We start from the raw sequence: 19,368 nt of genomic DNA, 5'->3' as shown, positions 1-19,368 counted from the left end.
GCGTCGAGATGTTATATCCGGTGAGTGGAGTAGCCGACATGGGTATCGGGCTAAGAATGTCCGGTCGGAAACTTTGCCGCCGTCGATGGAAATGCTCCGAAGGATGCTGCATCTGCGTACCCAGTATCTTCTCGAAGATGGTGATGCACTACTAGAATAGTTGTAAGATAGTGCACGCCTTATGAGTGCTAGCCAATACTGACCTCGGCACATGACCCCTTAGCACCAAACTTTCACATGCATGATGCAGACGACCATCTCGAGTGAGCTCAGGCGAAGAGCCCGCAAATATATACGTGTATTCGTAAGCCATGCGACAGGCCAAATTTGTACGGTGAAAGATTCTAGATAACCCAAACGTGGATCTTGCCGTGAGATCTCGTGTCCTGAACGCCAATGATGCAGTTGCGCTTTTCAAGCAAAGTAACCCTCTCCCAGCTCATATGCTCAGCTTGTCTAGACTCAGGCGGTCGGCGCTTCTGTGTCGCTTGACCATGCCCAGCTTGTAGAACTTCTCCTCGCCCGTCGCTGTTCGCCCGCCAATGTACCACTTCTCGGCGCCCATGGCTTCGTGGAAGCCTTCGGATGAGCTGTCAGAGCCCCGCCTGCCTCGACGCGACGCGCCTGGTATTGGGAAGGCTTGGGCTTTGGGTGATGTGGAGCGGTTGTAGGGGGCGGTGTGTTGTCGGGTGGGTTGGAAGTGGCCAGTCGCCTGGACGGACACGGTTGTCGCACCAGGCGATGGGGAACGCGTCTTTGTGGTGATGGTCCGTGACGACGCGGCTGTTGTGTCGACGGTGTTGTTTTGTTGTGAGGTGGTGTTTTGGGAGTACGAGGCCACAGACGCTGCTTGAGAGGCCGTGGTCTTCTGGAGGCTGGGCTGTTGCGCGCGGAAGGCAGCGAGGAAGCCGCCGAAGAATGGGCGGTTGGTGGTCATGGTGGTGGTGGAGGGTGTCTGATCTGGTGAGGGTCGCTGGCGGCTCTGGGGCATAAGATGGCGTGTCTATAAACGTCGAATACTAGCGGCGGTGTAGAGGTGTGTGTTGTGTTGGCGGCTCCGCAACGGCGTTTCGTGCAGCGACCAAATAACAACAGCACAGGCGGCGCTCCGACTGCGCCGTCAAGCTCGGGCACTGCGACGTTTCTATTCCATGCGCTGATCCAAGGGGGAGCCGCGGAACAGGGGCGGGTCGTGAGTGATGGTTGGTGATGGTTGGCGATTATCGGCGCAAATGTGCGTGTGACGTAGGCGAGCTGCAGCTGGGGTGGGCGTCTACGCGTCTATATGTGAGGGTATGCGGTGCCGTTGATGTCAGCGGGGTACATAGGCGGCGACTGTGTTTATAGGAGACTGGGGGGAGATGGCGGGGGGAAGGAGGTTTGGCAGGTTTGGCGCATCGGACCGTTGCTGGAGAGGAACATGTCGGAACCCGCGACGCACCTGACGAGATGCCAGTGCGCCCTAACAACCACCATTCCAAGATAGCGGAGCCATCGACTTCACCCACGATGCGCTGTTTGGCCTGTTGCTCTGGGTCTCGCTTCGCCATGGTGCGCAGCTCTGACAGATCCACGGCCGCTGAATGGCCGCCCACATCGCGACGGCCACCTACGCCGCCAACCACGCACATCTCCAGAACTCGTTCGCATGCCGTTATCCCGCTTGGCTTCATCGAGGCAAATCATCGTGCACCATCAAGTAACGCCCAGTAGCGGACCGTCATGCTCGATATGCGATCGCGATGCCCTGCTGTGTCGCCGGCTATTACCTGCCGCTTTCTCTTAGAGGTATGAACATCAGCTCCGAGTGGTTCCGATAACCCGGAACACCCACGAGGAACATGCGCTTTGCAACATCTCGCATCTCATACGACGCACGACGGTTGAGCTAACCCTTGTCATGTCTATCCATACCCACCAGAACGCGGGGTAGTCCGAGAATTAGCCCGTCTTCCCCAGATCTGGATATCACATAAAGAGTGACAGGGCACTCTTCATGGCGCCGGTGCTCACGCCTTCGTTGACATGTGCTCACGCATATGATCGGCATAGCATTGTCACGTGTTGTAGAGCCGCTTGTGACGTAGCCATGTGTAGACTCTCTCGGATCACAACCGGCAGATAGGTCGAGCATAGCGGCACATCGCTGCACGACAGAGACTGATCAACCTCTAAGGACAGTCTCGCCGTACACGAGCGTCATGGCAATCCAACTGCTTCTGCCATGTGCTCCTCAGGCAACCAATCAGCCCCGTCAGCCTTGTGCACGGGCCTCCCCTCCCCTCTATCAGGCAACCCTTTGCGTGGCGCAACTATCACCAGCACCCTTCTGATTCCTCTACTGATTTCTTGTAACTATTTTCTTTGGATTTTCCGTGACTCTTCCGAGCATCCAGCCACTGTGTGACACCTCCACACGGCATCGCCACTATCATGGCGACCTTCTCCCTCCTCCCCACCGAGCTCGTGGAGTACATCGTAGCCTACCTCGCTCAACACGATATATACGCTGTTTGCCGAGTCAATAAAAGTCTCTCCAATCTAGCCATACCATTCCTGTACCGTCATGTTGATCTCTTCATACCGCCTGGCAACAAACTCCCCAGGATCGATCGCTTCTGCCTAAACATCATCAGCGACAACCGCAAAGCCAACAATGTCGAGTCAGTCCGCCTGGGACTCTCCCCAAGCGAAGATGTCAAACAGGGTCAGCGGTGGCTGGCGCCAGACAAGACCTTTGACGATCGACAGATGTTTCGGAAAGCCATGGTTGCGTTGAGTGATGAGACGTTGGTGGCTGCCGGAGACTACCTGAGAGACGCCATCTACATGCGCGAGTACTCTGCCTATGCAGCGCTCGCCCTTCTTGTCCTTCCAAAACTCCGTCGACTCGATGTAGCAGACTACAAGCAGGCCACCTTCGACCACCTCCACAATGTCCTCCGCAATCTCGATCCCGGGACTTTATGGAACCGACGCTATCCATCGCAAGTTCTTCTTGACCGCCTCTCATCCATCAAAGAAGTATCCCTCATGGTTGACCGCAAGACTGGGGTTTGGTATCCGGGCGACAACAACCGCAATCCAATCGGCCACTTTCTGAACATCCCGGGCATCGAGAAACTCGAACTTTTCAATCTCGGCGGGCAGTCGCATGCACATGGTGTGGCTATATCGCACTCACTCATAGCTTTTCCGACAGCTACTAACATCACGACGTTGGTCTTCCGACACTCGGGTGCCTTTAATCGGGGTCTGAAGTCGTTGTTCCAATGCACGCCAAAGCTCAGGTCTCTTACGTACGACTCCTACTTCAACGCCCAGGCACAGAGTACCCAGCGAGGAGATCTGATCATGGTCGACGCTTGGAATGAGCATCTCAGGCCCCTGCAATCCACTCTGGAAGTTCTAGTCCTCTGCGCAGAATACTCCGACCCAGACGCCTTCTTCTTCGCCCAACCCCGCATCGGCGATAGACTCTGCGGCTTTCTTGACCTGACCGACTTCACCGAACTACATACCCTTGAGGTTCCCTTCCCCTTCCTCACTGGCGACGTCGACTTCTCCATCACCAAGGATATTTATCCCCTTTTCCCGCCAAATCTACGTCACCTCACGCTCCGCCCCGATCTCTCGCACGCCCAACTCCCCTTCCCCTTCGACTCCTCCATCCTTCCCAACGGCCTCACATTCGAAGAGTCAAAACAGGAAGCGCAGTGCCTGATGAACGCCCGCATGGACGTATCCTACATGTTCCAAGCCTCCCTCTCCCTCCTCGACTTCTGGCCAACTCTAGAATCCATGTCCGTCTGGCAGCCTGCCGATCCGTCGCTCGAGTGGTTCGACGGCCAGATTGAAGACTTTGCGACGACGTGTCGGAATAAGAACATCACGGGCAGACTTCTCAAGCCGATGTTGCTGAGGTGGAAGAAGGCGGAACACTGGGATTTGATGAAGGAGACGACGCTTTATGATCGGAGTGATCCGCAGTTGGGTGTTGTGGATAGGTTTTGGAGGGAGGAGTGGGAGGGGAGGCCGCTGGGGATGGGGTGTCAGTATCATCTGAATGCGTTGGCGAAGGGGAAGGTTAGGATGCGGAGGTAGGAGACTGCTCGACTCTCCGGATCATACGCATGGTACATCCTTCTCGCACGATTTACCGCCAAACAGAACCGCGTTTCCCCGGCATTCTACTACAGTCTCAGACAAGCGCCTAAACGACTTCGATTGCTCTCACGCAAACTTTTGCCTATTTAAAGCTTCCGCCCCAGCGTGCCCAGGCACCCTCATTTCTTGATCACCACCGCCAGCACCAATACGAACGATTATGGCTACCGACTATGACTTCTTCGACGACTTCACCACAGCTCAATCCCTACCCCCCGGACAAGGCCCCATCCTCATCGAACACAATCCTCCGCCCCTCCTACCACCGCGACCATCTCTGCAGAGTCTACCCTACCTGGCGAAACCATCACATTTAGACCAACGAATTCCCGGGTTCGTCTTTGGCATCTTCCTCCTGGCCTTCTTTCACGATTGCTCTGTTCTCATCAGCGACTGCTGGCATCGACGCGTGAAGGTACGATCGATCGTAAGCCTAGCTGTATGTGCGGTTGTTGTATTCGTTATCGGGAAGGGTATGTGGGACCTTGCGATGTTAAAGAATCAGCTTGGGGAGGCGCAGAGGCAGCTTTGGCAGGTGCAGGAGAATCTGTTGCAGTGTCTGTCGGCACCGAAGCTATCGTCGGGGAGTCCGATTAGGATGGCTTGGGTAAGGGATGGGGAGTAGATGGAGCGAAGGAGAGGGCAACGGGAGGTTGGTGGTTGCAATGCACATGCTGGCGGGTTTGCAACATAGATTTCCAACTTGTCTTATATATAATCTTACACATGTCACTATAGTACAACAGGTAATCTCACCGTGTCTGAATTTCGTAGAATACAGCCGTTGGGCATGTCTTACTTCTCGTGTCTTTCTCGAGCCAAACGCGATAGTGCGGTTCTGCGACATGTCGACACAATCTCAGATAAAGTTTTACATCATGGTGAGCAAGCTCTGCGAAACGTCCAACAGAATAACAGTTATAAAAGCGCCTAACCGAGCGTCTTCGTCTTGCGTATCCACCGTCACAGCATCGAACATCAACACAATAACCGCAGCCGTATCTATCTGCATTCATCCAAGCCTCATCACAATATGTCAACATATTACATCCTCTACCAACTTCCTCCCCTTATTGCAGTCATCATCCTCACCCTTATTTTCCAGCACATCATCAGGCGACACCTCAACACCATTCGCAAGATCAAGTATGCCCTCAGAGTCGTCGCCATCAGCCTTGGTATCGCGTATCTCTTGTACGTCGTTGTCACCAACATTTTGGAAGTTGCGGAGATGCGACGCTGGATCAACATGGAGGGTCGGGCAATATTTGTGGATGAAAGATGCTCAGGAGGGAGTTATATAGCGGGTTTGGAGGAAGGCTTGCGGATGTGCGGGTAGGGCTCTAGGGGTGATAGAGGGTGGTTGTTTCAGTGTTTGCTGGGGGTGTGAGTGGCATAGGAGAGAATGGAGCTGTGGAGAGTGTAAAAGTGTTGGTTGAGAGGAATTCTGTCAACGGTATGAAAGGAAGAGGCTAATTAGAAGAGGTAAACTTGGAAGGGTGAGAACTCGTTATAGCCGATATGCATCGCACTCCATTGAACTTCCATTAGCTTCCGCCGCTTTTCTTCGCACATCTCACACCCAATTTCCTCTCTTCGATCCCTTCTATCACCCTTCCTAACTTCCCCTTCTCCCAATCCCTCTTTACCAAAGGTCGAATCAATCATTCTCATACATGAGATGGCATCTCAAGATTTCCCTCTCCATCCGCGCCAACTGATCCTGTAGCTCCGCGATTTCCAATAAGCTACCTACGAAGACGTAGATAGCGAGAGCCGATGCAATGATAGCTAACCACAAATCTGCATGAGGTTCCAGAATAGCTTCTTCGTAAAGAGAGATGAGCATGACGAAGTTGAAGATGAGGCAGAGGAGGACGATGCATTGGAGGAGTTGCCACGGGAGATGCGTGGTGGGCATCTTGTTGTTGGTTGGCTGGGTGGATGATGGGACTGTTGCTGGATTGACTGGGTGCAAGGGATGGTCGGATGGATGGATGGCGGTTTGTAGTGGTGGTTAAGATGAAGATGAACGGTTTGTATTGAACGGGCTTTATGCATGCGTTGGTAGAGAATGGGTTTGGAAGCCTTTGTTCGGTATAATGTGAGAGCGAGTGTGCTCAGCTCGCTCAAAGCAAGCTGTAGCATTTGTCGCATATTCTTTTGGTGTCTGGTTTGATCTCTGACGTGGACAGAGATCACAGCTTTCTCGCTAGTTACAATCGTTTTTTCGCGCCACGACGCGCTCTTGATTGCTCTCCAAGGGCCATTGAGACAGTAATTGCTTGAACAAGAAATGTTTGCGAAGAACAGGCAACAGGAGATAGCAAGCTTTGGCCTGATGCTGAAATATACCACCGTGTCAGTGCCCGTGTAGACGCCTAATTCATTCACGTCTCCCTAGCCCAGCGAAGCCAAGTACACACTCACACGCTCATCCCATCTATTCAACCACACCAAAGTCTCATCCGACATGTCAGTCACGATCCTTGAGTTCCTGGGGTACTACTTCTTATGCGCTCTGTGCGTGCTTTCCCACACCGTTATAGACGGCGTCTTCCGCGGCCATAACTTCGAGCAGACTATGGACCGCTTTCAGAATGACCTGCGCGTTATCGCGGGATGCTTCCCGGTATGCATTGCGGGTCACTTCTTGGTCGTTATTGTGGAGGGTGTCTTGAGTGAAGGAAAGTAAGACTGATGCGTTGGTTGTAAAATGAAAGGAAGGGAGAGATGATCGCTAGTGAATGGTTGATGAAGCAGGAGGAATGAAAAGAACCTAGGGCAGAATACTGGAGAATGGATGAGGCAAAATGACTTGGCTAGATACCGTACCGCGCAGGGGGGGTTTCAAGATGCTATTTCATGACAATTGCAGCGCCCAAAAGCTATCAGGGGTATTTTGATGAGTGTTAACATTAATCTGACAGCATTTAGCAGGTGAGATCCTTCGTATTTTAACTTGTTTTGCGCCTAAAAAAGCTATCATCCCGAATATAACCTAGACAGCGATGCAGGGGCTGAAATACATTAAGTTTCCGACTAATATCAAGAAGGAGGGAGCAATCAGGGGCTGGCATAAGGCGTAGGTGTGGCGTAGGTGGGGTGTAGCTAGAATAGTAAATTCAACAGTCTTGGCAGACCTCGGATAGGACCCTACATTCCGACGCTTAACACCAGAAGCCTGCACGCATCGCCAGCGTGTGCAACGCGAAAAAGACCCCCTAGAATACAGGTTATATACGTCCGTGCACTCCCTACGTACACGCTGCCCATGGTGCTGCCGTCGTTGCGAAAATCTGGGTCTCTGACAGCGGAGATCATCTCAGGGGTGACATGATGTTGAAATTGGCCCAACATCGCTCCAAAAGCTGTCAGGGGCTTGATTCATCTCATCGACGTCACAGTGATGGACGAACTTCGCGATTTCAATGTATTTCAATCGAGTTGAGATGGTACAACAGCTGAAATCGCGTTGTGACGGTGAAGGACTGGCTTCTTGAAACCCCCCTTGGCCCGTACGGTAGTCGAATGGTGGACAATGGCTCGGTGGATAGCGCGGTTTACAGTTTCCGTATAATAAGTGCCTCGCTTACCCTTTTGTACTATATCAACATGTTAAAAGCCTAACGTACATGTGTAATCCCACGACGTCATTTGGCTGCACGTACCTTGTGGCCTGTGCTTTGCAAGGACTACTTTCGAAAGCAGAGAAGCTGCTAGCAACTCTGAAGTGCTTCTGAGAAGAAGGAGAAAGAGACGATCGTCAAACTCGGATTGCTGGCGTTAGCTATCACGCATCCCATCTCGTCTACTTGATCAAAGGAGATAGCAAGCGCAACGAACCACCTAAGGTGTGGATATATGAACACGATCACCACAGACTTATTAATACCACCTACAGCATACCACATCCAGCCACGATGTCCATAATCCTCAAACTCACCATCTTGGCAATCTACTGCTACGCCCTCTTCAGTGAAAATGTTCCGGAAAGAGGTCGATTCATATCCGGTATCGCGTGTACGCTCGCCCGATGCGATGACTTCAAATCCTATAAAAGGAACCCGGCTCTCGAAACATGCGAACAAAATCTCGATATTCTTGCACAGCGTATTCTGGAACTAGAGACCCGTCTCAAAGAGAGCATTGACGAAGGTCGGTGGGCCCGATTCAGAGACTACGAAGACGACTCTGAATTGACAAAGGTGGTGATGGATTGCTTGTCGGAGCGTGTGGAGGAGAAGATTTGGGGGGTTGGATCGCGGGAGAGGGAGCAGGTAGAAGAAGGAGAGGAAGGGGAAGAGGCAGAAGAGGCAGAAGAGGCAAAAGAGGAGCGGCAGAGGGATGATGGAGAGATGCGATCAGAATTAGATGAGGCTGAGTGAACTCCATTCCTGTTCTACACGTTTCAAAGGAAAGAAGGTTCTGGTAACGCGAAAATATTTCTGGAATACTGGGGTGATTTGATGCGCTCTTTGACTTGTCCGGCTTGATGAGTGCAGGCAGCAAACCCAATCTCATCGAGCATAGCTACATCATCAGAACGCACGGACCAGATCCCCTTCGAGCAACGCAGATCCCATCCCATCATGTCATCGTACGCCGTCACAGGATTGATAACCCTGGCAATCCTTTCCTTTGCCTACGTCGTTCGCCTTATCATCTTCCGCCCACTACTTATCGTACTTTATCCGAAATACGCCAAACCCCTCTTGCTAAGCATATCCGTTCTCGCCGTCATCGCAGTCTACCAACTCCGCACAAGCGACCAAGCCGTGCGAGCATGCAATCAAGCCCTCCAAGCATGCAGCCATGGCTTGCTCGCGTGCGAGAACGATCTCCAAAACGCTACCCAACAGAATGCCGCACTAAGGGACAATCACCCTATGAAAGGAGTGCCAGTGTTGAGAGCGGAGCTAAGCAAATGTCAAACGGAGAAGAGTATGCTGGGGTGGTTTGATGATGCTTGGCGGGTGCATGTTGAGGAGCACGGAGAAGACGAAGACGAAGAGTGGAGAGAGAGCATGATAGATACAATCCTTGGACAGATGAAGGATTCGATTTTGTCTGCCGAAAAGAAGAGGAGAGACGAGAAGAGGGAGCAGGCAGAGAACCACGAGGAGAAGTAGAGGATGAATTAGATGTTGGGAAAGCTTGGGGATGAGAAGAAGGTCCTGGTAACGCGGAAATCCTTCTAGAGAGCTGGAACAATGAATTGTGCGCTTTGATCTCTGCGGTTTGGAAAAAGTGTGTAGCAAACTCGAATTTAGGAGTAAATATATATCAGTAGAAGAAGAAGAAAGCAAGGACCCCACTCACGCAACGCATACCACCTCACCATGTCACTGCGCCTCGAAATAGCTCTATCCGTAATCTTCCCCCTCTTCATCGCATTCTTCATCCCCCACCACTTCGAACTCAATCGGGTCCTCTTACTATGGCTCCCCATCATCGCCGCACTCACCGCCATCGAGCTCTATACGAACGACCAAGCCCTCCAAGCACACACCCAAGCCCTCCACACATGCAAACACGCCCTTAACATGACCCTGCAGGGAGGGGTAGTCCAAGCGCACAGGCACAGTCATCACATGGCTGCTGTAAGAGCTAATCTGCGTGAATGTCTAGAGGAGAGAGATGTGCTGAGACGGAACGAGAAGGACTGCAACGCGCGTTACAAGGCGCACGAGGAAAGCGTGCAGTGGATAGATAAGATGGTAAGTGGTATGAAGGGACAGATAAGGGAAGACGTTTGTGCGGTTGGGCAGGAAGGAGAGGTGGAGAAGGGAGAGTAGTGGGAGTGGAGGGTGGAGTGTGTGGAAATGGATGTTGGAGTAGTGCGAAGGTGACGCGATGGAGGCATCTCGCCACACAATGTTAGAATTCGGCGGTGGCTTGGAGATGGCGTAAGGAAACATTAGAGCATTCGAAGACTGTCATAAAGATACGAAGAATGTAGCCTGCCGTGTAGAAGAATGGTCACGATGAGGGTGAACGTTGCCATCTTGCACGTGCCCTCGCGTGTTGTTAGCGCGAATGGCGCGTCATAGCGAGTTGCATCCCGCGTTGCCTGACCCGAACACTTGCATGAACATCCGCAATGACGGACATCTGGAGCGGAGATATTCTGCTACCCGACGGCAACGTTGTTAAAGGTACAGATCATCATTTATCGGGAAGTAACAACCGCTGATCATCCACAGACGTCGGCCTCGCGTCGCAAAATGTCGCGTCTTCTCCAGCCCTCCCCGCCACGTCTCTGCGCTTCCTCACCACGGTCGATACCGCCAAGATACCGCTATACCTTGCCGCCGGCTCTAGTCTAGATGTATGGACGACGGAAGAAACTACTCAAGCCTGGTTTGAGGCTGTACTGCTGAGTAAGCCTACGTTGGTGGACGCGCCCAACACTGCCGCGAAGGAATGGTGGGACCTGGCGCGATCACAGTCGCCAATTGGTTTCCTTGTACAAGTCCAAAAGGTTGAGGAAGACGGGCGAAAGCCCAGAGTGACCGAGATCCTCTTCTATGGCACCATCGCCGCTTCTACCACGGCTGGGCTACCCACACCACCATCCTCGTCCCCATACGTCGACAATGCGCACGCTGAGATACTTCCTGAGCTTCGAGTTCACGCACTGCCACTTTCGTCTGATCTCCTGAATGCTACCAGCATCGACTTGCCCATGGACGCCGAGCCTCAATTCCTTCCGCCGCAGCACGAGTTCCACAACCCCCCAACATCACCAAAGCGAACGAGAGACATATTTGAAGAAGCGACCATAGCCAACAAGAAGGCGCGAGGAAGGGGTGGAAGAGCAGTTTCGGCAGCAGCAGCTCGCGTGAGCGAGTCTCAGCAGGCATACAGCCACCGAAAGTCGTCGCTCTCTATCGATCTGAAAGCCTCGTCTCTCTCTGACTCCAGACCAACATCTGCTTCCGACCTTCTAGCCCGCCCTTCTTCGCGCCCACTCTCGCGATCACCGAGCATAACCTCCGATTCAAGACCCCTCAGCCGAAAGGGTCAACCCGACGCGCATGCCAGACGATCGAATCTGTCCCAGGTCGCTACGGTACCCATACAGCCCGAAGAGCCAACAACAGAGTCGCGGAACAAGGATGCACTGGTAAAGGTGGTCATGGCAGCGATGCGCATGCATGGCTTGCAGCAGCGGAAACAGAACAGGTCTCGCCGCGCCTCCGTGGCTGGTGCCGAAGAAAGCCAGCAGCGGAGTGAAGAAGCAGTCGCTGAAGAGGCGGCGAAAGACGATGAGTACAAGCTGATATACCACCAAACCTTTAAAGGTGCACAACTGGCACTGGTAAGACGCGTGAACCTACATCCGAGACACTCGCTGACGATACTGCAGAGAAAGCACATGTCTGAGAAACCGCTCCATGCCACCCCCGACCGAATGCGCGACATCGTCGAAAAGCTACTGGCTCTCTTTCTCTCCGACCCGCTTGCGGAACCTCCGCCTTCTGAGATACCCGCGGACCCAGTCGCCACACCCGGTAGTAGACCCAGATTCGTGATTCCTGGATCCACACATGGCCATGCCAGCCCATTCGACTTGCCTAGCACACAACGACGTCCTGGCATGATGAGATCTGTTACCGATAGCCATGTTTATACGGGATCACCAGTGAGCAAGAAAAGAGTTACTACGGGCGAGACGTTGACAGTGCCTACGTGAGGTGTTGTGCGAGGTGCCAATACTGGATACGAGAAAGACTTCCACTGCGGCCCATGAACGTCAGCCTTGATGATGCATGGTTGCAGCGACTCAATACGAACAGCGTACACTTTGCTAGGGACCTGCAGTTGATCTATTTCTGCATCTTCTCCTTCTTGGCACCGGCCGCGACGCTTGTCACCATCAGTAAGCACTGTGGAACAATCATCAACCCTCCCAAAGCGGTAATTGTTAGAGTAGACGCCGCGACGTCGTAGCCGTCGTATAGAAATGTTCTACGTGCCCTTGCAGCGGAGCCTTGCGCATACGAGTGGCGTCATGGGGCATGGAATCCGATTTTGACCCTGGAGTTGCCTCAAACACCTCGAAGCACCGTGGCTATGCAACGTAGCATCAGGTGCGTCATCACGGGACCGACATAAACTATAGTGTCGCAACGATGGCCCCGTCTACGGTGAACAGAGCTATAAAGCCTCTGTTTCGTGTCTTTGGAGAAGGAACCAACGTCAACAACGCCAACAAGCTTCTCATACACCCATCCCGCTAAATCATACCATACGATCAAGATGCTCTCCAAGATCACCGCCCTCACCCTCCTCGCCACCAGCGCATCCGCCGCAGCTCTTCCCCGAAGCGCGGACTGGACTTGGGACGTCACCGACTTCAGCAGCGTCTGCAGCGCATCCGCCTGCCGCTACTCCTTCAACGTCACCGCGCCCACCGGTCCCTCCGGCCAACCAGCCTTCAATGCGGAGTTCTGCTCCGGCACTAGTCTCCAGGGTGGCTACAAATCTTGCGGTGTGGTTGGCATTGATGTACCGGGCGATGTGCAGACGCAAGAGTTTAACCGCGGGAGTGATGTCGGTGCGACTGTCAGTGTAAAGTACACTTTTACGCAGTGAGTATATTCCTGGTTGGGAGGTGGGGGGTTTGAGGATGGTGGGAGCTGACATGTGGTAGGGGTGAAGTTAGGTACACGTACACGGGTAACGAGACTGTTAAGCATACTGGATTGGGCCCGACTGTGGATTTCAGCATTGTGCCTACGGAGGTTACTGCTGTCGCTTAAACCACTTAGGAAGTCGCGGTGCGGGTAATGACAAGCGCGCTGGCATTGGGGAAGGCGGCTCAAGCGCACAGCGACTGGCAGAATGGCGGACTCAGCGAAGGATATTGTGTGTATGTGTATGCTACTGTATCTACTTCCCATGATCGATGAAGGAGTGGATGGTCTTCAAAGCAGGACCAAAAATGATATCACCAGTACGCCCAAATCCAACAAAATGCCCATACTCCTCCTATCAGTTCCTTTCCAATTTTGTCCTTCTCGCCTCCTCCTCAGCTCGAACTTTATAGTGGTACCCTCTCGCCGTATATCCACTGATCGTTCTGGGCGTCTCCGATATCGCTTCACCCATCTTAAAGCGCATGGTGATGGTCTTAGTTACTGCCGTAATGGTCGCCGTTCGCGCTCCGATAGCGGCAATGGAGACATGGTTCTCGGATGGAGGGCTGTGGTCGGTCGATGGATAGGAGGCGTTGGTAAATGTATAGATGTGTGTAGGGATATGTTTGGCCGCAGCACTTCGTTTCACGGTCGGGATACGTTTGCTCTGGGTCTGCATCTGTTCGCAGGGACTGTCTTGTTGGTGAAGTGGCCGCGGACTCGTGATAATGTACAAAGAGGACTAAAAACCCGTAGAGGGCAAAGAACAACGGCACCTGCCAAACGAGGTGAGGATCCGCGTCTGACATGGTGTGCTTGTCTGTACCGGGGACGAGGAGAGCAAGCAGGATTTGAGGAGTACCCAAGACGGGTGTGCTGACGTTCAGGCAATAGTAGTGAAGATGAGATGTGAGAATAGAGAGTGGATTGATGGTTTGTCGAGATGGATGAAAGATTCGCAGCATGATATATAGCGTGTATGGTTGCTAGGCAGAAGAGACAAGGCTTGACGATTTCCTTGTCTCACCAAAGCGTCGCGCGCGCGACGCTTCAGTGAGACATGCACGTGGGCATGTGCGAGTGGGTATGTTTTGAAGAACGCGGCCAGGCCGATCGATCCGCGCCGCATGTTTGAGTTGAGGTGTAGCGGTGTGATTGCGAGTTGCGATGTGCGTTGCGCATAGGCTGGCTTAGAAATGGGCAGTGCGGGTATCGATAGGGAAAGAAAAGAAGGATGATATCGGAGGCTATTGATGATTATTTTGCTATGGAAGGTGAAGCAAGTTCGATAGAGGAGCAAGCTCAGCTGATGAGATGATGATCTTTGCTTTCCAATCACTATTCAGAGACGAAAGCGAGGAGGTAGTATTAAAAGGAACATCGGCATCCATTGGAGTACACTCTTCGCCTCCACTTTTACAACCTCCCGCCTTCTCAGTTCGTTCGAGACAACTCAGCTGGAGGTGCTACTCCTCTGGCTTTCTCTCTCCCTGGCTCTTCCTCTGGCTCTCCTTCTGACTCTTCTCCTGACTCTCCTCCTGACTCCTCTTCTGACTCAGCTTCTGACTCAGCTTCTGTCTCTGCCTTTATCTCTCCCTCTGTCTTTCCCTCTAGCACTTCCGCTTCCCCGTACACGTTTACACGCAACGTTCCGTCCTGCGCCACATAGATGCGCATGCTTCCACCCTGCCCCATCTTGATGTTTCTCCTTGTCCCACCAAGTTCGTGAGCCTTCTCCTTCCTGTTGCCATGTTCGTGCTTCCCAGCTACCGTCTTATTCTCAGGCCCGCCACCAAACACCAGGACGCCTACACACACTATGAAAGCGACGAAAGCAAAACAGATGAGCCATTTCGCGAGCAAAGGCGGCTGGTGAGGAGAGATCTGGGTCGAAGCTAAGACAAGGGATGTATTGAGGTTGGACATGGTATCTGTAGTTGATAGATGAGTTGGCTTGGTGATCTGCTTGAGGTTGGAGATGTAGAATAGGCGGTTGGATATGAGGAATGGGTGGCAAGATGATATATAGCTTTCGCTGGTGTTTGCTGCGAGAGCGAATTCTTAGATGTTTCTTTGTTGCACGCTGATGGAAAAGCATCGGAAGTTCTTGAACGTTTCGCGCTGTGAGGCTATCAAGTGGTGTAGTACCAGGCCTTGGGGTGAAAGCACTCGATGCATGTTCTTAGTCTCCCGAAGTCAACACAACCGCCTAGTACATTCGTAGAAGCTTGCTTGCGCGGCGGTTGTTAGAACGTCTGAAGCGCCCAAGAGCGTTTCTCACATGTAAACGTCACCCATACAATCTCTAGAACTAACCCAAGAGCGGGCACTCATGAGAGTAGTCCCAGCATTTGGAGATCATAGCGCGTTCATTTCTACTGCCCTTCTCATGCACTTCCATCTTATTATCCCCTTCATCTGTCCCATTCTACCCCCACTATCGTCATTCTTACTCCAAACCTTCCACCTCCCCGAAAACATTAACATGCAACGTTCCGCCCTGCATCATGTTGATGTACATGCTTCCACCCTGGTGTATGTGAATGTGAATCTGCGTTGAACGGATTTCGTGAGCGTCTCCTTCCTCGATCTCCGCTTCTTCTGGCTGCTCGCCGTGCTCTTCATGTTCGTCTTCTCCATCATCATCGTCGTTGCTATCCTCGGCATCTTCAAATCTCTCCGCATCATCATCTTCGTTGTTGTCCTCTGCATCTTGACTTCTCTCCGCATCATCAACGCGCGCCTCACCATCTCCTCCCGCCATATACCCAGAAACCATACTATGCACCACACCCTCTCGCAGCTCAACAGCATCATCTCCATTAGCTTCCTGGGCTGCCGCATGCATGTTCGCCAAATAACGGACCCCCAGATACAACAACGTGGTCACCACCGCTAGACTATTCGCTGCCCACCAATTCGGGAATAGGCCAAAAATTCCCAAGTCGAAAAATGCAATGATACAGTAGATTTTAATGATCCAGGACCTTTTTTCAGCAGCGCAGCGGGCAGCGACTGGGTTGTTAGGAATGTTTTGGTCGGGCATGATCTAGATGTGGAGGTTTTGGGTTGGTTTGGTGTGATGATCGGTTTGGGGTTCGTGGGTAGGTTGGAGATGTAACGATGAGAGATGACTGGCGAGATAATGGTTTCGGGGTTTTGGAAAGGCAGAGTGGTGCGGAAGCTGAAATGTAGCGTGGACTGATGTTTGCTGTAGAAGAATGGGGGTAGATGTTGCTTTGTTGCTTGTGCGAAGAAAGATCTAGTCGTTGCGTTTACATGTTGTGCTGCGCGAAATCGCATGTAGAAGTAAACCTTCGCTGCATTTTCTCCTCGCAGTGGTTTATACGGTATTCTCGGATATATTTTGGCCCTTTCTAGATCTCTATAAAGATCTCTACCTCTGCCTTCACTTCTATAATGACATACTTGTCGATGCCTCGAAACTCCGTTGTGCTAAAGTGGTGATGATACAAAGTTAGTATGTGCCGCAGTAGTAGTATTGATTCGCGCACATGACATGGCAAATGCGAGCCTATACTAAGTTCTCTAATCATTCCGAGAGATGTCGTACCTTCTTCACGTGAGATGCAAGCGCTCCTTACTAGTTAGTTCGGCGGATGCAGCGTCATGGCCGCGCGATAGTACGATGGTACCTTTCCGGGGGTCTGTAGCGGTTTACATATGGTAACAGATGACACGATATGAGCTCTATGTGTATAGCTGCGCAGAATGATGCTGAGCCAGGCCGGCTTATGGCGGCGTCGGGGGGACCGCGGGGGCGGCACGCGGGCGGGAAGATGGCTACGCGAACACCGGCACTGCTGACTAATCATGTCCCACACACGCCGCTCGACGCGTCGCGTCTTCTGCACCTCACTCATCGCGTCCTTAGCTTCAGCACACGCGCTTTCGGCGACATCGCACTATGACTAGCCCGAGATCAGTAGCAGCTCAGGATCTATCACTCTTGGGTCATATGCGACACGTCGTGTCACCAGCCTCGTCCGCCGCGCAGTTGGCGATGAGTGAGATCTCCATGCGACTTCCTCAGTTAAATTCATCACGGACTTGTGATCAAGGGAGATCTGGTCAACAAGTTTTTCATCTACTCAGCGTCTACCTAGATATATACCCGAAGGTAACCAATTCAGAAGTCTACATATTATCGCCTCAGCATGTCGTCGAGTATTGTCTTGCATGCTAACGTAGCCTGCGACGCGTCTGCTCGTTCTCTCCCCTTATGAGGCCGTCCAGTTAACATGGCCCAACAACATCCAATCGCCTGGCTGAACGCGCAGCTTAGTACTCAACAAACCACGCTCGATGTAACCTTACATTATCGAGCCGACCCTGCACCGCTCCGCAAGCCACAGTTTTATCACCTTTTTGCGGATCGGCAGCGAAGTCCAGCTTTAGACCACCTTCACACTTGAGATATCCAGGACCGTCAGCGCTGGACTCAAAGTAACAATCCTCCTCACCATCGATCTCGAGAGGCCACTTCTTGCCCGCCGTGACGAAAGGTGGATCGTCGATATTGGCGTCGTTTTGATGCATGTACTTCTCGAACTTTTCTTCGTCATCGACAGCATTATTGAAGCGGCCATCATCGACACAAAGTTTGACTGGTACACCTTGCGGGCCCTGGTAGACCTTCCACCACTTGCTAGCGCCGTAGCTGGCCAGCAAGATCTGGATAGAATGGGTGGCCTTCGGCTTTGATGGAGCCGGAGCTGGAGCTGGTTTAGGTGGGAAATCGATCTCAAGCTTCTCCTTTACCTTTGCCATGATCGCCTTTGCCATCTCACGATAGCCGCTCTCGGTAGGGTGGAAGGGTCGAAGAGTCAAACCGGGGTAGTTCTGCTGATATGGGCCGATCATGTCGAGCCATTGCAGGTTGTCCGGATCATCTGCGACGGCTACATCGTTGCCCGACTGGAGAGCGGCGGTCAGGTTGAACTCGATCTCGCGAGGGTCGTCGGTGAATCTACCAGTCTCGAGCCAGTGCTCGAACTCGGCTTGCGTCGGCTGGCGTCCTTCCTCTATGTTACCATCGCCATCGTCTATACCTCCAACCATTTCGCCCTGCCAACTGAAGATACCGCTCGGAGACATGTTCCAAAGATACACATTGTCGCCAAAGTATTGGTCGTACAGCGTGTGACCAGGTTGGCAGAACCGGTGACCTTCAAGATGCTGGTCGGTATCGACAAAAGTCGCCCGCTCCGGATGGAAGCTTCCTTTGACTCCGTCCTCGATAGCCTTGTTCAGATAGCGAATAAGCGCATTGATGCGCTTCCGCAAAGCAAGAGTAAGCCTCGGACGATCGCTAGACCGCAGACCGAAGCTTACATTACTACACCAATCGCCCTCACCACCCTCGTCGAAGAAGAACTGGAAGTAGCCCACTACAAAAAGCCGGAACTTGGGATTCTTCTTGATCTTGGGATGATCGAAGACTTGATTGAGGATCCATCGCGCGTCTTGGAAAAGCTGGTCGCGGCCTGTACCGAGGATGTACTGCTTTGTAGCCTCGAGTTCCTTAGCACATTGACCGTTTGGATCGGGGTACTCGGGACCGTAATCTGCTCCTTGTGGCGCGAAGATACATGCGTATGCGACACGAGCGAAGTTCGCGTTGTTGCCGCCAGCCTGTAACACGATCATGTCGACATTGTCAGGGACGTCGTTCAACTGGACATGGCCCAGATGCGGCTCAGCGTCGATCTGTCGCCAGCGGGTGCCAGAACAGGACTGGAAGTGGAACTCTTGTTCGCGGCCTTCGGGGATCCAGGAGTTATCGTGGCTCATTTGCGGGGCGTACGCGTGGTTTATGCGGAGGCAGTGGTCCATGTTTCCGTCGTAGTCGGTGGTTCCGAAGAAGCCGTATGAGACGCCGCTCTATTCATCGTTCAGCAAATACCTTCGACGATGCGACCGCGCGTTTGGGTACTTACCGCCCACGAGTCGCCGAGGCCAGACCAAACGTACTTGGTTGAAGCCACGTTGACTTCCGCGTCGGCTACCACTGTTGTGTTCTCATAGAGACCTGGAGTTGGGCCATTGAAAGGTGCTGCGTATGATGTACTAGCCATGGAGGCTGTTAACAGAAGAAAACATAGCCACTGCATTGTCGCGAGGACTTAGGGTCTAATCGGATGGTTGTCCGCGGGTCTTGATGTACATTCAATAGCTCAGTCTAACACTAACAAGTACTCTAAAGTGCAATCAACACTTGAAGTTGTGCGGGGAGAGCAACTCGTTAGTAGCAAAAGTGTGGGCCAAGCTAACTGCATCAGTGAAGGAGTACAGGCCACGACACCGGTCCCGGGCTTCGCCGCAAGGATCAAGACTATGCCTCGGACGAAGAACCAATGCTGGGAAGGTCGACACAACACTAAATCCTTGACGATCGTCCACGCGAGACCATGAGAACGACAATACAATTACTCAACTACATCGGGTGGACAAGAAAAGATCGAACATTGCAAAACACATCATCCACCCTTCATTAATCCCATCACGACCATACGTAGCGCCAAGCAAAAGACAA

At 52.5% G+C, this 19,368-nt stretch overlaps 6 protein-coding genes across 6 annotated transcripts; 4 read left to right on the top strand and 2 right to left on the bottom strand.

The window, feature by feature from the left end:
* Nucleotides 1-439: 439 nt before the first annotated feature.
* Nucleotides 440-937, bottom strand: J4E93_010242 (uncharacterized protein; the record flags this gene model as incomplete). Its single annotated transcript, XM_049348127.1, has 1 exon — nt 440-937. The coding sequence occupies one exon, from the start codon at nt 935-937 to the stop codon at nt 440-442; it is 498 nt and encodes a 165-aa protein (XP_049194661.1).
* Nucleotides 938-2,433: 1,496 nt separating this feature from the next.
* J4E93_010241 (uncharacterized protein) lies at nt 2,434-4,104 on the top strand (the record flags this gene model as incomplete). The annotated part of the gene is made up of 1 exon (XM_049348126.1): nt 2,434-4,104. The coding sequence occupies one exon, from the start codon at nt 2,434-2,436 to the stop codon at nt 4,102-4,104; it is 1,671 nt and encodes a 556-aa protein (XP_049194660.1).
* A 4,655-nt stretch (nt 4,105-8,759) lies between these two features.
* On the top strand, nt 8,760-9,299 carry J4E93_010240 (uncharacterized protein; the record flags this gene model as incomplete). The annotated part of the gene is made up of 2 exons (XM_049348125.1): nt 8,760-8,767; nt 8,981-9,299. 2 exons carry the CDS (start codon nt 8,760-8,762, stop codon nt 9,297-9,299), a joined length of 327 nt encoding a protein of 108 aa, XP_049194659.1.
* Nucleotides 9,300-10,270: 971 nt separating this feature from the next.
* J4E93_010239 (uncharacterized protein) lies at nt 10,271-11,866 on the top strand (the record flags this gene model as incomplete). The annotated part of the gene is made up of 2 exons (XM_049348124.1): nt 10,271-10,325; nt 10,374-11,866. The coding sequence occupies 2 exons, from the start codon at nt 10,271-10,273 to the stop codon at nt 11,864-11,866; spliced, it is 1,548 nt and encodes a 515-aa protein (XP_049194658.1).
* Nucleotides 11,867-12,432: 566 nt separating this feature from the next.
* On the top strand, nt 12,433-12,935 carry J4E93_010238 (uncharacterized protein; the record flags this gene model as incomplete). The annotated part of the gene is made up of 2 exons (XM_049348123.1): nt 12,433-12,764; nt 12,827-12,935. The coding sequence occupies 2 exons, from the start codon at nt 12,433-12,435 to the stop codon at nt 12,933-12,935; spliced, it is 441 nt and encodes a 146-aa protein (XP_049194657.1).
* A 4,179-nt stretch (nt 12,936-17,114) lies between these two features.
* On the bottom strand, nt 17,115-18,910 carry J4E93_010237 (uncharacterized protein; the record flags this gene model as incomplete). Its single annotated transcript, XM_049348122.1, has 2 exons — nt 17,115-18,716; nt 18,773-18,910. The coding sequence occupies 2 exons, from the start codon at nt 18,908-18,910 to the stop codon at nt 17,115-17,117; spliced, it is 1,740 nt and encodes a 579-aa protein (XP_049194656.1).
* Between the last annotated feature and the right edge of the window lie 458 nt (nt 18,911-19,368).

Source organism: Alternaria ventricosa, assembly GCF_023758065.1.
Source record: "Alternaria ventricosa strain BMP 2768 chromosome Unknown scaffold_28, whole genome shotgun sequence".
Lineage (NCBI taxonomy): Eukaryota > Fungi > Ascomycota > Dothideomycetes > Pleosporales > Pleosporaceae > Alternaria > Alternaria ventricosa.
This window is presented reverse-complemented; position numbering and strand designations above follow the sequence as displayed.